We start from the raw sequence: 16,660 nt of genomic DNA on the forward strand, positions 1-16,660 counted from the left end.
AGCGGGGAGGCGGGCTGCCCGGGCCGGGGCGGGGCCGCGAGCGGCATGGAGGAGGCGGAGGCCGCGGCGCGCCGGGCCGAGCAGTGCGGGCCCAAGCGGGGCCCGAGCGGGGCCCGGGCCCCCTGAGCCGTGAGTGTCTCTGGGCGGGGCTCCGGCAGGGGTGGCATGGCCGGGCCGTGTCCCCGAGTGCTGGGGCGGCCCAAGGCCCGGGAGGAGAAGAGCAGGGCCAGATAGGAGGGGGCGAGGGCAGAAAGGGGTGGCTAATGGGGGGGGGGGTCGCTGCCCTTCGCTCACCCTAGGACTAGGAAGGCCTGGGGCTTGGTTCTTATAGGGACTGATGAGCCTTGAGAGCCGATTATTTGGCCTCCAGCCTTGGGACAATGGGCAGTCCTGTCAGTTTCCCCAGCCCCAGGGGAGTTTCCAGGTGATCTGACCCCTCTGAAGGTTTCCTTTCCAGAGAAGTTGAGCCACTGTTCCCAGGTCACACAGCATGGATACTGCAAGGAAGAGTTACTGGGGGGTCCTCCCTCATCTCCCCAAGAAAGCATCAGACTTCGGGAGGAAAACCTTACCCCACGTGACCCTCTGGTCTCCTCAGATTCCTGAAGGCATGGGTTGGCCAGGACAGTGGTGACCCCCCAATCCGGCATGGACGATTGGAAGCCCAGCCCCCTCATCAAGCCCTTTGGGGCTCGGAAAAAGCGGAGCTGGTATCTTACCTGGAAGTATAAACTGACCAACCAGCGGGCCCTGCGGAGATTCTGTCAGGTATAGAGGTGTCCCATACCTCCCAGGGGCTCCCTCCCAGCTTGACCGCAGCCTAGACTATGGGCACTGGGACCTACCTTGGCTGCCCCCACCCTGCAAGCAGGGTGGGAAACCTCTTTGTCTCATGTCCCTACCAGGTAGTGGGTTGGGTCCACAGTTCTGGAATCAGAACCCAAGTACAACCTCCTAGGCTTCTGACAAACCTGAAGTTGGATCAGGAAGGCTTTGCCCAGGGCCCACGCCTGTCAGGCAGTCAGGGCTAGGACCCAGGTCTTCTGATCCCCAGCATGGTTCTCTGGGACTGGCTCCATCTCTAGGAACTAATTGTGGAGGAACCAAGGGAATCAAGGCTCAAATGGAAGAATACAGGAGTTCTGGGTAGGGAGCGCCCTGATGAAGGGGGGAGGGTCCCTGAAGGAGGTGGTCGTGAAACTGAACCCAGGTCTGGGGGAGTAGAGCTGGTCAGACAGAGGGAAGAGAGGCAAAACCCAGGTTCTCCCTGTGTCATTGCTTCAGCCAGAGCCCTCCTTTCAGGAAGACCTGCAGTGATCTGGAGGGGGTGCCCCTCTTTAGTTGTCCCCACCCCTCCCCTCAGACAGGAGCTGTGCTTTTCCTACTGGTGACCGTCATTGTCAACATCAAGTTGATCCTGGACACGCGGAGAGCAATCAGCGAGGCCAATGAAGACCCGGAGCCAGAAAAAGACTATGGTAGGACCAGACTGAGGATGGGATTGGTGGTGGAGGGGGTGTCCCCTGGGATCCTGTGGCTGAAATGGTGGGCAGATCCCAAGGGGTGAGACACTGCTGAAGGGACTACCTCCATGACCTGTCACACACCCGCAGATGAGGCCCTGGGCCGACTGGAGTCCCCACGGCGCAGAGGCAGTGGTCCCCGACGGGTCCTGGATGTGGAGGTATACTCAAGCCGCAGCAAAGTGTACGTGGCAGTGGATGGCACTACGGTGAGTGGGCTGGTGTCTAGTGTACGGTCACTCCATTCTACTTAGGGTGTGGTCTGCTGGCTCTGGGTCCACTGCCTGAGTGGGAACTGCAGCTCTGCCAGTTTCTAGCTGTGTGACTTTGGAGGCCTCAGTTCCTCATCTGTAGGCTGGGACTAATGATTTCTGCTTGTCAGGATTAAATGTAAGGTATGTGAAATGTATTATATGTAGTATGATATTATCAAAAGTGATCATTAGTATTAGTAGGCAGTTAATTCAGTGATCTATTTATTTCGTGGTCCCATTTATTTATTTATTTCCTGGTCCCTTCTTTGGCCTCGGCCTTGTCCTTGTCCTGGACACTGGGAACCTGGAGGTAGTCAGCCCTGGCCCTACTTTGAGGGGCTCCATCTGTTAGACGGTGATACCTCCAGCATGAGGCAGAGATAGTCAAGGGCTCTAAGAGTCATGAAAGCTGGCAGGGGGTCGGGGTGTTGTAGAAAGAGGGGATCTCTTTTGATGGGGGTGCTATGGAGGCTTCCTGGAAGAGATGGCCTTCAGGCTGGGTTGGAAGAGAACTGTGTGAACAGAAGCAGAGGAAGGAGGGGAGGTTTTGTTTCATGCAGCTGTTTTTTTTAAGTGCCCATAAGACAGACCTCAAATGCCAGAGTGAAGAGCTTGACCTTGTCTCTGCTACCCTGTAGGTGCTGGAGGATGAGGCCCGGGAGCAGGGCCGGGGCATCCATGTCATCGTCCTCAACCAGGCCACGGTGAGGTTCTAGGGGTAGGGGACCTAGAGGGCCAAAGCTGAGCCCTCCTTGCTGGTGACACTAACTCATGAGAGGTGTGTCTCCTGCCAGGGCCATGTGATGGCAAAGCGGGTGTTTGACACGTACTCGCCTCATGAGGATGAGGCCATGGTGCTGTTCCTCAACATGGTGGCACCTGGCCGGGTGCTCATCTGCACCGTCAAGGTCAGTGACTCTGCCTTGGCCCTGTTCCCAACACCCCTAGCTCCAGCCCTGCTCATGGCCCTGGGTTCTGTGCCCTTAATATGGCATAGTGGCAAGAGCCTCTGGAGGAAGGTGACCAGGTTCCAATCCTATCCTTGTCAATGGAAAGCAAGACAGAGTCCCTACCATTATGGAGTTTACACCAATAGGGCAAGATCAACAAAAAGCAGCCAAATAAATCTACAATGTCAGGAAAAGATAACTTGTATGAAGAAGAAAATTAAGCAAGGGAGACAGGGTGATGGGGGGTGCATTTTAGAAAGGGGAGGCCTCTGTAAGGACATGACCTGTGCACAGAAAGCTGGAGGAAGTGAGTGAGCCATGTGAATATCTGGAGGAAGAGCATTCTAGATAGAAAGAATGGCAAGTGCAAAGGCCCTGAATTGGGAAGGTGCTTGGTGTGCTTGAGGAACAGCCGGGCTGCCAGTGGAGCTGGAGCAGAATAAGGGAGGGGAGGAGAAGGGTGGTGGGAAGAGGGCAGGGAGGTAGCAGGGGACAGAGGTGCAGACTGTGTGGGATCCTGTTAAGGACTAATTAGCCTAGTGACCTTGGGTGATTCTCAGAATCTGTCTAAGCCTTTAGTTATCTGTGAAATGATAGTAACCACAAAGGGTTGTTGTGATAGTTTAATGAGCTAATTTAAGTAAAAGGTCTTACATGGTGCTTGACATGTAGTTAGTGTTCCCTGAGGCTAGGTCTGCTGGAGCTGTGCCAGTCAGGCTGACCACCTTTTCTGGTCTCCCAGGATGAGGGCTCCTTCCACCTCAAGGACACAGCCAAGGCTCTGCTGAGGAGCCTAGGCAGCCAGGCCGGCCCTGCCCTGGGCTGGAGGGACACCTGGGCCTTCGTGGGACGAAAAGGAGGTGCCAGCACCATAGGCCATCCACCCTGTAGTATTAAGGGGCTGGGAGGAGCAGAACTGCAGGAGATGGGGTGGGCTGGGGGGCAGATAGGAGTCGGTGGTGGTAGGCTGGATGAAAGTGGGCAGGGAGATGGGAAGAAGCTCCAGAACTGCAGCCTGGGCCCCCATTGCCCCTCATTTCTGCCCCCTGCCAGGTCCTGTCCTCGGGGAGAAACATTCTAAGTCACCTGCCCTCTCCTCCTGGGGCGATCCAGTCCTACTGAAGACAGATGTGCCGCTGAGCTCAGCTGAAGGTGGGGTTAGCAGGCGCTGGGCTCCAGGGCAGTGCCTGGGCTGGGGATAGGCATTTGGGTTCTCTTTACAGGGCTCTATTCTTGACTGGGTGCCTGGTGTTCTCCAGACCACACTGACCTCATGCCCTCATCCTGTTGACCTCATCCCTCCCTCAGAAGCAGAGTGCCACTGGGCAGACACAGAGCTGAACCGTCGCCGCCACCGCTTCTGCAGCAAAGTCGAGGGCTATGGGAGTGTGTGCAGCTGCAAGGACCCCACACCCATCGAGTTCAGCCCTGACCCAGTGAGTGGGGCCTTGGGCAGCGAGGCCCGGACTCCTTCCCAGCTTGGCAAGGGGCCCCAGGAAAGGTCCAGGTTGGGCTTTGCCTACACCAGCCTGGGAGGGAACCAGGAGCTGAGGATTTATACTGAGCTCTGAAAGACAGGGCGTCTTGGTTGTGGGGAAGGAGCAGGCCATGTGAGCAAAGGCCTAGAGTTGGAGTTGGACTGAGTGTCTGGAGGGTCCAGGACAGGGAAGACCCTCTGCCTTTTCCCTTGAGTCTCCCTCTCCCTCAAGACTCTCCCCCATGTGGGGATCCCAGTTTGAAGAGAGTGAGGCAAGAGCTGAACACTATTTCTCCCTCAGCTCCCAGACAACAAGGTCTTCAATGTGCCTGTAGCTGTCATTGCGGGGAACCGGCCCAATTACCTGTACCGGTGAGCCTGGGAGGGGGCTGCATCCATCTCTGAACAGGAGGTGCTCAGTGGTGGGAACCCGAGGCTCATGTACCTGCAGGGGGAACTCTTGAGGTGGGCGGAACAGCAACAGATTCTAGGTCCATTCACCTTTGGGGGTGAACATGGGGAATCTGGGCCCATCTGTAAGCACAGGGGAGTCCTGATTTGGGGGGACAAAGAGGCCTAATCCAACCCTGGGCTCCCCAGGATGCTGCGCTCTCTACTCTCAGCCCAGGGGGTGTCTCCCCAGATGATAACAGTTTTCATCGACGGCTACTATGAGGTGAGTGGGGCTTGGGGGCTTTGGGCGGAGCAGAGTGCAGGGTTGCTGGTGCTGAGTAGCAATGATCACAGAGGACTGGCAAGGGAGACAGCCCGGGCAAGGGCCGTGAAATGTGCAGGGCTTGGCGTGTCAGAGCCTGCAGAGGTGGGCAGGGGGTGGGTGGCTCACGTGATGACCAGCGGCCGTGCCCCTTAGGAGCCGATGGACGTGGTGGCGCTGTTTGGTCTGAGGGGCATCCAGCACACTCCCATCAGCATCAAGAACGCCCGTGTGTCTCAGGTACCGCCTAGGCAAGGATGGAAGGGGTGGACACCTGGCCCCACTGTCCACCCCAAAGCTCATGTGCCCTATTCCTACTCCCCACCCAGCACTACAAGGCCAGCCTCACTGCCACTTTCAACCTGTTTCCGGTGAGTAGTAAAGACAAAACTCTTGGACCTAGAGAGGGGAAACATGGGCATTAGTCTGGTCTTATTATATAGCAAGCTCTTCCTCTCTCTGGGTCTCATCCTCCTGATGTGGCAAGCGGGGGTAGTGCTGCCTGAGAAGTGGGATGGAGGTGGAAGAGACAGGGGATGAGAAAGTCGCCCTTGGGATCATGTTGTCCCCCACCCACTACAGGAAGCCAAGTTTGCTGTGGTTCTGGAAGAGGACCTGGACATCGCTGTGGATTTTTTCAGGTGAGGGAAGTGTCCCTCCATGCAGCTCCAAGCTGCGTAGGGCCTCTTTGCTTGACTGGGTCTCCAGGGAGGAAGGCAATGAGGGGTCTTGGAAAGGTTTCCGGAGGAAGCAAGCTCCAAGGTGGGGAAAATGCCTGAGCAAAGGTAGGCTGGCAGGGGTTGGGGCTGGAGTAGAGAGTAGAAAGGATGAATGGAGACAGTGGGGCTTTGGGGGAAGGAGGCATGACTCCTGAGTCCCATCTCCAGCTCTTCCAGCATCACTGTGTGACTGGGTTTGTCCTTGCCCCTCCCTGAACCCCTGGACCCTGCCTCTCAGTTTCCTGAGCCAATCCATCCACCTGCTGGAGGAGGACGACAGCCTGTACTGTATCTCTGCCTGGAATGACCAGGTAGGCTGAGTGGCCTAGGATCAGCTGTGGAGTTGGTAGAGGCCCCGAGCTAATACCTCCCATTACGGCCCCCTGTCCCCAGGGATATGAACACACGGCTGAGGACCCAGCACTGCTGTACCGTGTGGAGACCATGCCTGGGCTGGGATGGGTGCTCAGGAAGTCCTTGTACAAGGAGGAGCTTGAGCCCAAGTGGCCCACACCGGAAAAGGTACCCTGGCAGGGTAGGGTGAGTGGACTGAAGTCCCCTACCAGCTCGAAACCTCATAACTCTCAGAGTCTTCCACGCCCCCAGCTCTGGGACTGGGATATGTGGATGCGGATGCCGGAACAACGCCGAGGCCGAGAGTGCATCATCCCTGACATTTCCCGATCCTACCACTTTGGCATCGTTGGCCTCAACATGAATGGCTACTTCCATGTGAGTGGAAGGCAGGGGTGTTGGGGCATAGGGCACAGTGTGGTAGATGGGGCAAGAACATGGACTCGAGCAACCCCAGCTCTGCCACTCACTAGCCATGTAGCCTTAGGGAAATTACTTACCTTCTTTTGCCTCAGTTTCTTTATTTGTGAAATGAGGATAAAAATACTCCTATCTCATAGGGTTGTGAAGTTATGAGGTTTAAATGAGTTAATATGTATAATATGCTTTGGACTGTAAACATTATATAAGGATTAGCTGGTATTATTTTTATCATTACTATTCTTAGCACTAGACTGTGGGTGTGGGGAGGATATTTCTGCTGCCACGCACTCGTCCAGCCCAGCAAACTCTGCCCTCTCCTGTCCTTGCAAGTGCTGAGGCCTAAGCCTCAGCCTGAAGTGAACAGAGAGGGCCCCAGGTCCCCACCCCTTCATCGCTGTGTCCAAAGGGCCACTCCCCAGTTATAGCCAGGGAGGCCTTGAGACAACCCAGTTTAAAGAATGGAGAGTTTCCAGCTTGGAACCTCCTAGAAGCCAGAAGGGCCTTCAGAGGCTGATTACTACAAGACCCCCACTCATCTCCGAGAGGGACGGGGAGTGACCTCATGTCCCTCACCCTTAGTACCTTAGTCATAGCAGTTTTCTCCCTCCCAGTCAAGCCTGTCCCTTTGCAGGGGCCGTTCCTGGCTTCTGTGGCCCTAGAACAGCAGGCCCAGGGAGAGCCACTGGGGACAAGGACTAGCTCAGGGGTCAGTAGCATGAGATGCCAGTATGAGCATGAGCTCTCTGGCAATGGTGGAGCCAGATTAAAGCTAAGAAGAGTCTGCCAAGCCTGCTGCCAAGAGGATGGGGAAGACGGGAGGAAATCAGAGGGACCTTTATAGGTCTAGGACTTCATTTGTGGGCCTCGTGGATATGTGGTGGGTCAGCGGGCAGGTGTGGGCCAGACAGTATAATGCCCTGATTTTCACCTTCACATCCATTCCAGGAGGCCTACTTCAAGAAGCACAAGTTCAACACGGTTCCAGGTGTCCAGCTGAGGAACGTGGACAGGTGGGGGCTGGGGACGGCCAAGGGGAGGATACTTAGGGGCCTTGATAACCAGTGCCTGGCAGGCCCTACTAGCCCTGTGGTCTGTGTGTTTACCCCAGCCCTGCTGCCCCCCAATCTCCATGTCATCCCTTGAGGGGCTACTCCCTCCCCTGACCCATTTCTCCCTCTCCTTTAGTCTGAAGAAAGAAGCGTATGAAGTGGAAGTTCACAGGCTGCTCAGGTATGGCCTAGGGCAGTGTGGGGTATGAGGCAGGGGGTAAGGAGAAGTCAAATACTGGGAGTCTTGGCCCCATAATTTGTGCGGCCCACTGCAAAATGAAAACCAGGGTCCCTTGTTCAAACATTATTAAGTGGGACTTCCCTGGCGGTCCAGTGGTTAAGACTCCACACTCCCAATGCAGGGGGCACGGGTTTGATCCCTGGTTGGGGAACTAAAATCTCATGTGCCGCGGCCAAAAAACGCCAAAAAACAACAAATGTTAAGAATTCCAAGATGGCAGCAGTAGAGCATTAAAAGCACACTGCTTGTGTGACACACTCATGAGGTGGGCCCTGTCTTGGCCTTTCTCCCCCACTCCCTGCTACAGTGAAGCTGAGGTTCTGGACCACAGCAAAAACCCTTGTGAAGACTCTTTCCTGCCAGACACAGAGGGCCACACCTATGTGGCCTTTATCCGAATGGAGAAGGATGATGACTTCACCACCTGGACCCAGCTTGCCAAGGTGCCTCAATACTACACCTACCCCAGCAATACCCCTCCCCAAGATACAGGGAGCCTTTCTGGAATCTTCCACCTCAGAACCTTCTCTTCATACTCTCAGAGCCTCTCTTTTAAGCCCCTTTACAAATCCATATTCTTGAGGATGCTACCTCTTGCAAACTGAGGAGGCTGCTGAGGAGAGGGAGGCTAAGGGCCCACCCCACAGCTCTCCAACCCTTGCCTTTGCCCCACCCCACCCCCACCAGTGCCTCCATATCTGGGACCTGGATGTACGTGGCAACCACCGGGGCCTATGGAGATTGTTTCGGAAGAGGAACCACTTCCTGGTGGTGGGGGTCCCAGCCTCCCCCTACTCGTGAGTGACTCTATTCTGTCCTTGGAAATGGAAGACTAGTGGGGTTAGGGGACGTAGCTAATGACCTCCTCCCTATTCGTTTTCCTGTTATCTTCCCAGAATGAAGAAGCCACCATCAATCACCCCAATTTTCTTGGAGCCACCCCCAAAGGAGGAGGGAGCCCCAGGAGCTGCAGAACAGACATGAGACCTCCTCCAGGACCCTGCAGGGCTGGGTACTGTGTACCCCCAGGCAGGCTAGCCCTTCACCCAATCCTGTAGGATTTTGTAGACACTCTCAGGGGCTGGGGCTGGTTTGTTTTTAACATGAGACTTAATTACTAACTCCCAGGGGAGGGTTCCCCTGCTCCAACATCCCTGTTCCTGAGTTGGAGGTCTATTTATTTACTTCCTTGTCGGGAGAGGGCAGGATAGTACCTGGGAATCTTTGGGATCCCTGGGCAGCTGATCCTGCCCTTTGTATACTCCCTCCTCCCAGGCCTGGCTCAGAATCTAACCTATTTATTGACTGTCCTGAGGGCCTTGGAAACAGGCGGAAGCCTGGAGGGCCTTGATTTTTTTTTTTGGACTGGGGTGCTGCCCTGAGGGTGGGGCAGGCTCTTACTCAGGAAACTGCTGTGCCCAACCCATGGACAGGCCCAGCAGGGGCCCACCTGCTGATGCAGACTCACTCAGAGACCCTCAGACACTGAACCAGGCCTCTTCTCAGCCTCCTCTTTGTCCAGATTTCCAAAGCTGGATGAGGTGGTCATTGATTAAAAAAGGAGAAAAGTTCTGGGGATTGTCTTGTGACTGTGTGTGTGTGTGTGTGTGTGTGTGTGTGAGAGAGAGAGAGAGAGACACACACACACAGAGACAGAGAGAGACAGAGAAAGAGAGATGAGTGGGAGAGAGGATGGTCATGATGGATGATGAGTTTTCTTTACTGTCCTCCACAGGTTTATCTTCCATTTGGGGCCATTTGGCCAGCAGGGGACTCCCAAGTCTCAAACTCCAAGATTTTTACCCTAGAACAACAGAGTCTGACCTTTGCCCCACCCTACTTGGGGCTGAGCTCAGAGCGGCCACCCTGTACCCCATTCCCACTGTTTAATTAACCATCACGCTGTTTCCTGCCTAGCTTGTGTCTGAGCCAGGGCACCTGTCCCCAAAAATGGAGCAAGAGAGAGCAAAAAGGGATACCTGGGGATGAGGGGGTGATAGAGAGCAGGTGAGTATAGTGGAGGTGGGAAGGAAGTGGATGAGACAGAGCTGAATGGGCATCATCAGGAAGTGAGGACTGGGCTGCAGGTGGAGACACAGGAACAAGGATGTCTATGGCCCTTAGGGTACTTTGTATGCACATTCCATATCTGGGCATTTTTCTGGAGAAAAGCCATCATTTTCATCAGATCACCCAACCAGTGATCCAAAGAAGTCAGGAAGATACTAAGTTAGTCATGCTAGCACCAGAAAATGGATGAGATTGTCCAGAGGAAGTGGTTGAGATAGCCCAAAGCAGAGGGCATGACATTTAAGGAATCTGTGAAGGACTTAGGTTCAAGAGAGTAAGTGTAGGACACTTGGAGAAGGGGTCTGCCTGCAGAGCCCTTGCAAAGTGAGCCTCATGAGCTCCTTATATAGAGCCTTGGCCAGGGAGGCAGGAGCCGGCTGGAACTCTGCCCTGTCACCACCTCTCTGCCCCTACCTCTCCAAGCGGTGCCTGGAGCCCTGCTCGGCGATGGCACGGGTGGTGTGTGGCTTCAGTGTTTGCTGGAGGTAGAGATAGATAGCGCTTGAGGTGCCACAACAGTCAGGTTGAGGAACAATTAGCTCATAATGAGGTGGAGGAGGCCCACCCAGGGCAGACAAATCCCTTGTAGCCTCTATATAGGCACCTGGGGGTGGGGTAGTGTGAGAGGCATAGAAAGGTGGTGAAGGTGCGAGGGGGGCTAAGTGCTCTACCTGCCCATCCCCCCAGCAGGCTGCTGATCTGGGCCTCACAGACCAGCTCTCAGGCACTGCGTTGCACTGGCTAGGTCGCAGTTCCTTTTTGGATTCACGAGGGGTGATGGTTCTGGGTTGCCCTAGTAAAACCTGGGAAGAGGAATCCAGGGCTCAGAGGCAAGCAAGGAGGACTGGTTTGCCAGGCTGGGCTTTGCTTGGTAGTAGACACCATATCCTCTGGCCACAGCCTCCCACCTTAGTGCTATATCTCCTGCAGCAGCAATCAGATCCATGTCTGGGACATTCTGGCCTAGAAGTAAATCATGTTCCCATGTCAGCCAGGATCCCACCCGGCTCTGGAGTCAGATGTCATGGACCCAAATCCAGGCTCAGCTCTTCATGGGAGGTTGTGGGCCTGGAACAAGTCACTTGGCCTTTCTAGGCCCAGTTTCTGGAACATGGGGGTGGTTAAGACTAAATAAGAGATCAAATCTGTAGAGCACTGGGCAACCAAGACCGAGAGTAAATGAAATTCTTTCTGAAATCCCCAAAGCAGGGACAGGTGGGGGGCTGTGCCTGCATGAGAAGGGTAGGCAGCTTGGGTCCCCTGATGGGGACTTCTGGAGGGCTTCCCAGAGCCTAAGGAATGACCCTCTTCCATCGCCCTGGCAGTATTTCTGGTCTCCCTGCCCCCACTTGGGCACAAGCTTTTTATTTTCATAGCTTTCCAGCCCAGTGCTCCTACCCAGGAGACGGCAGTTTCAGGCCAAAGTCCTCCCACATTATAGGACTGCAGACTGGCCCGGCCCCTGCTTCCTCCCTCAGTGTCCTCTTGGCCATCCTTGTTAGGCTCCCTCCCAGGCCTGGCATCCAAATGAAGGTGAGAAATAGCCACCCACCTCCGTGCTACTTCCATTCTGCTACATTTCTAGGAGCCTTCTGAGTCAATAGCCCCACAGGAATTTGAGGCCAGTTTAGGCATGATGGGTCCCTCTCCTGAAGGATACACAAAAAGAGTGCAAATGGAAACATTTTAATGGGTTTTTGAGTTCTGAAGTGCTTTCTACACATCTGCCTGGTGACTGCTGATTTTGCATATGCTCATGCTATCGGTGCAGTGCCTTTAATCCCCCCTGTGGAGTACTGGGATCACCAAGAGCACCCCACCCCCTGGCCTGAGAGGGTATCAAGGGTTTAAGAAGCAGACTGGAGGAATGGGCAAGAGGATTGGCCACCTTAGAGGCTCTGAAATAGGTGGACCCCAACCCCACCAGTGGAAGGACAAGTCTGGCACAGGTTGAAGGGGGTGGTGCCTATTTGGCCCCAGGCCCACTCCGGCCCAAGTGACACTGTTAGATCCTGTCCCCACGCTGATCACTGCCTCTTGGCAGTGTCGGGGTGCCTCTTCCCAGTTCCTATATGGCAGCAGCAGTGGCGGAGGCAGAAGCCGACTTATTTCAGATTGCAGTACAGATACATGGACACAATCATGGCAGCCAGCTGGTGAGAAAGGAACAGGCAGAGAAGAAGAAACATGATCAGGGTCCTTAAGCTCTAGTCCCCTGCCCACCAGACATTCGACATGAAGCTTTGTTAGAAGTCTGTCTCTTCCAGAAAGGCCTCAGACATGGGTCAAGCAGCCCTGAGCCCGTGGGGATATCCTGCCCCAACCTCCTCCCCTCCTTACCTCCAAGCCCGCAATTCCGGCTGCCACACCACCCACGGTAACTGCATTGGTTTTGATGTCATACAGAAGCTGATTGAAGCAACCCTTGGAGGGGAGAGAGCATCTGTAGTCAGCAGCTGCCCCCACGCACATTCAGCACTCTGAGGCCATTAAAGCAGCCCAACCTCCCAGGCCAACCTATACCTCTACTTTCTGGTTCTGGGCCTCGACACTAGTGCAGGGTTCCACAAATGTGCCATTGTCATGGTCAAAGCAACAGTATTGGGGAAAGACGTGGTTCTCTTTTACATAGGGAGAGTCCTCAAAATCTGTGTAGTTGTTGAAGCCACAGCACTTGAGCTGAAGATGAGGAGAAGAGGTGGTCAGTGGGGCCTTGCTTATTTCTCCTCACCCCAAAATCTCCCCCAGCCCACCTTACCCCTTCCATGGTGGAGTTCCACACTTGGGTGTAGTCTTTTTGGGAACCGTACTCTTTCTTGATGGTGGGCACTACCATCAACGTCAGGAAGTTCTCAGCCTGGGTGGGGAAGGTCAGTGTTTAGGGCCTGGTAGGGAGGGTGGCCATTCGCAGTGCTTTGCCCAGTTGTCCCCCCATTGCCCCATCCCCGCTCCTCACCGTTGTGGTGTACACCAAGGCAACCACAGCAGCTGCAACCTCAGCAATGAAGATGACGAGGAGGATGAAGAAGAACTGAGTGGAGAACAGGGATCTTGAGTTTTAGGGAGAGACAGTCCCTCATGCATTCCTTGCCCTAACCCACCCCCACATGAAAACAAGTCAGGGGCCCCACTGGCTGAGGCCCCTGGAGTCCAGAGCAGGGCTTGGGGATCCCCAGGGCCTGGTGTCAAGGGTGAGGGACCCTGGGCCTTGGTTACGGGCCTGTGGAGCTGGGTTTGACACACCATCATGAGGGCACACTTGTTCTCAGTCTGGGCACCATAGCAGCCCAGGAAACCAAGAGCGAAGAGCACAGAGCCAGCTGCGATGAGGAAGTAGCCCACGTTGACAAACTGCATGGCAGTGGATGATAGTGGCCCGAAGATCTTCATGAAGGATGGTCCGTCGACTGACACCCAGATGCCCACTGCCAACAGGGCCACACCACACAGCTGGAGACAGAGAAGCAGACCTTGAAACAGTGCCATCAAGCAGCTCCCTACCACACAATTGAGTTAGGGAGATGGGAGATGAGAAACTTCCCCCTTTATTGACTATGGAGTCTAAAAACTCATCCTGTAGGGAGGAAAACATCCTTTAGAGCCAGAAAGGCGGGAGCTGGAACATCCATAGCCAGCACCAGGCTGAACACCTAGGCAGATATAAATGGGATCAGGGATTCCAGAAATAGCTGAAGGGTGGGGGGAGGGGCAAGGCTTTCCCTCACTGCTGCCAGGGTCATGCCACATAGCTAGGGGTGAAAAAAAGCAGGTGAACATCCCCCCCCAGCAGCTTCCGCCCCCCCCCGCCCCCCCCTCCATTCCCCCCTCCAGGTGCCTGGAACAACTATGGCCTCTGATAGGTGGAAACAGGGGGGTGGGAGCCTTGAGCAGTCTCCACAGTCACCATAGCAACAGAGTCATGGCTGAGGTTTACACCTGCTGCAAACATTGGAGAGGGCGGTGGTGAGAAGGGATACCCACCCCAAGGCCCCATTTGGCTCCCCTCCAGAACCAGCCTAGACCTCTCCTTGCCACCCAAGTGGAAACTGAGGCTCCAGAGAGGGAGTACAGCCAGAGCTCTTAGAGGCTCTCTGGCTCAACCCCCAGCTCAGAGGGAATCCTGAAGCCTAGACTGGGGAGGAGGGCACTGCCCAGTTCCCACAGCTCTTAGAGCAAAGCCTTGCTGATCCAGAGCTTCAGTGGATAAATCAGCCTGACACTGCCTAGGTGTCCAGTCCCCGCTTTCCGGCTATGGAAACCAGGAGTGAGGTGGCAGATTGTGGGTGGATCCCAGGCATGTTTGCCCAAGGACAGAAAGCTGGGCTTTTAGCCTACAGGGTCAAATTTCAAGGAGTTTGAGGCCTGCCCTGCCCAGTCTGGCAAGGCAAGGGCAACAGAGGCAGAAACCAAACCAGATTTGCCTTTAACCCCCTCGGGCCAGAGCCCCTGCTCTCCAAATCCCTGCAGTCCTGTTGCCTTTTTCAGATACATGGATAAAGTCTAGTTTCCTGAAACCAGAGGAAGCCCAAGGCACAGACCACATCGGAGTCAGTTTACTCACCCCCAGCCCAATTCCTCCAAATTCATCTATACTTCATGTCTCCATTTCCTCCCCATTTACTCACTCTAACCCACTCTCATGTGGCTCCAAGGTCTCTGGTGACATCCTGTGCTTAGTCATGGGCATATCCTCCTTGACCTCCCTGATACCTCGCTCTCCTGGTTTGCTTCCTGCTGCTTTTTCTTCATTTGCTTCCTGGTGGCCATTTGTCTGTTTATCCCTTGTAAGCTGAGTTTCCTGGAGTTCACTCTCCCTGAGTGCTCTCACCCCTCCCATGGCTTCAACGACCACCTATGGGCACATGACTTTCAAATATCGTGAGCTGCAACCCCACTGGGTACACAGCTGCCTGTGAGATATCCCCTAGGTTGTTCTTGCCAGAGACGTGGTCATCATCTCCAAGATGATGTCTCCCTTGCCCCTTCTTCCATCCCTCAGCCACCATCCAAGGGCTTTGTCCTTTGTCCACTTTGTCCATTTCTCCCCATCTCTAGGGTTCATGCCTCATTGCTCAGCTTCCTCAAACATGCCCTATATAATCTGTTCCTGGGTTTCTGAACAATATCTGATTTCATTGCCTTTGGGCCTTTCTGCATGCTTTACCAACCCCCTCACTCAGTGCAAATTCCTAGCCTCAGCTATTTCCTCCTAGAAGTCTTCTCTGACCAAGCAGGGTTCAAGCCCTTCCTATGGGCCCCTGTGCTAAGACCATGTATACTATGTCGAAACTGTCTGCCTATCTGGCCTGCTGGACCTGAGATCCCCAAGGGCAGAGAAAGGGCTTGCTCACCTGTCACCCCAGCACTCAGCACAGAGTCTTAGGCAGTGTGTTGGTTGAATGAATAAGGGCCGCTTGCAGCTGACACTCTGCTCTGATGTCTCTGGGCCTTCTGTGCTTTGGTTCCCCATCATACAGAGGCCACTGAATTTCCTTCCACACTAGGTGACCTTGGGCAAACCCCTTCCCCTCACTGGGGCCCCAGCCTGTTAGCCTACCCTGCCCTGCTGTAAGCCTGCCTGAGCTGAAGCTTCCTGGAAAGGAGAGGATGCCCCTAACCTTCTCCACCCCAACTGTGTGGCAGCCAGGCTGCTACCGGGACCAGGACTCAGCATCTGGGGAGACTTCTGCACCTCCTCAACTTGCAGGAAGAGTCTGGGCATAGCAATCTCCTCTTCCCCAGTTCGGGCTCTGCTCAGGTTAAGACCCACTCCTATAGGGAACCCCAAGGAGCCCATAACCCCCACACTTACAAAGATGAGCATATTGAAGAGGATCATCATGGTCTTAATGAAGCTGAAGCACTGCATGGTGGCTCCTGGGAGGCAGATGTGTGTGTGTTAGGACCTCGCTCCCTGCCCCCACCCCCAACCTGGGCTGACATACCGACTCCAGCATCCTGGACTCATATAATCACCAAGCTTCTCCTGCATCTGGACTCTGACACCTCAGGACTTTTCCCAATTCCCCTCCTGATGCCCCTATCCCTCTGTACTGCCCAGGCCCTCTACCAACACCTGGCACTCTGAAATCCTAACATCCCAGGTTCCTCCACTGGCACCCCAAGCCTGACTCCCACGCTACAGGGTCACTCCATGCCCTTCCCTGGCACCTGTGTATCCTGGGCTTTCCACTCCCCCTGAACCAATCCTAGACTCTTCCAAGACCCTCCCCATGGCCCTTCCAGCTCCCCAAACCTGTTTCCAGATTGATTTCACTTCACGGGATAGACTCTATCCTATGCCATCACCTGTTCAGGGTTCTTGGTAGTGAGTTCTGAAAGAGGGATCTGCTGAGGCTCCAGAGGGGACTGCAGCTCCGGGGAACTGCCACTGAGTGGGCAGGCGGGGAGACGGAGCTTGGCTCTCACACAGCACTGCTCACCTGTGGGCAGGGCAGGTGCTTTAAAGGCCTCCTTCTGCCTGCCCATCTACCCCACCCACAGCCAGTCTGGCTCCTCCTGCCCCTGCTGTCCCCCTGCTGCCTGGCGCTCCGTCCTCACAGCCCCAGCCTCCTCGGGGCTCCTCCTAGCAACGCCAGCCACGGGCAACGCCCCTCCTGACCTGAAGAAGAGAGAGGTCTGGGGGTGGGGCAAGTGGCCCCCCAGAACTGTGTGCCCTCCACCACGGCAGTGCACAGGCGCTTCCTACCCTGCACCTGCTGATACTGTCGTACACACCCTGCATGCTCGAGGCACGCACATCTGCCCAAGCTGTATATTCACACACACACACACACAAACACCTCCTAGTGCTCTCAAATGCACACTCACACACGCACACACACACTCTGAACTGTGTGGACTGACTCCCAGCAACAATCAACA

The 16,660-nt window shown here is 55.0% G+C and overlaps 2 protein-coding genes across 2 annotated transcripts; one reads left to right on the forward strand and one right to left on the reverse strand.

Moving 5' to 3' along the window:
* Position 1: 1 nt before the first annotated feature.
* POMGNT1 (protein O-linked mannose N-acetylglucosaminyltransferase 1 (beta 1,2-)) lies at positions 2-9,277 on the forward strand. The gene is made up of 22 exons (XM_082364649.1): positions 2-129; positions 599-768; positions 1,364-1,478; positions 1,614-1,732; positions 2,416-2,481; positions 2,572-2,685; positions 3,470-3,587; positions 3,781-3,879; positions 4,036-4,163; positions 4,506-4,576; positions 4,805-4,880; positions 5,076-5,159; positions 5,249-5,290; positions 5,502-5,560; positions 5,877-5,949; positions 6,032-6,160; positions 6,245-6,370; positions 7,361-7,425; positions 7,601-7,645; positions 8,013-8,148; positions 8,393-8,502; positions 8,602-9,277. Exons 2-22 carry the CDS (start codon positions 649-651, stop codon positions 8,687-8,689), a joined length of 1,983 nt encoding a protein of 660 aa, XP_082220775.1. The 5' UTR covers positions 2-129; positions 599-648; the 3' UTR covers positions 8,690-9,277.
* A 2,170-nt stretch (positions 9,278-11,447) lies between these two features.
* Positions 11,448-16,220, reverse strand: TSPAN1 (tetraspanin 1). The gene is made up of 8 exons (XM_082365730.1): positions 16,085-16,220; positions 15,588-15,652; positions 13,019-13,225; positions 12,732-12,806; positions 12,534-12,632; positions 12,299-12,454; positions 12,116-12,199; positions 11,448-11,928 (listed from the first exon to the last, which is right to left on the reverse strand). The coding sequence occupies exons 2-8, from the start codon at positions 15,642-15,644 to the stop codon at positions 11,881-11,883; spliced, it is 726 nt and encodes a 241-aa protein (XP_082221856.1). The 5' UTR covers positions 15,645-15,652; positions 16,085-16,220; the 3' UTR covers positions 11,448-11,880.
* Between the last annotated feature and the right edge of the window lie 440 nt (positions 16,221-16,660).

Source organism: Balaenoptera borealis, assembly GCF_965194805.1.
Source record: "Balaenoptera borealis genome assembly, chromosome: 1".
Taxonomy (NCBI): domain Eukaryota; kingdom Metazoa; phylum Chordata; class Mammalia; order Artiodactyla; family Balaenopteridae; genus Balaenoptera; species Balaenoptera borealis.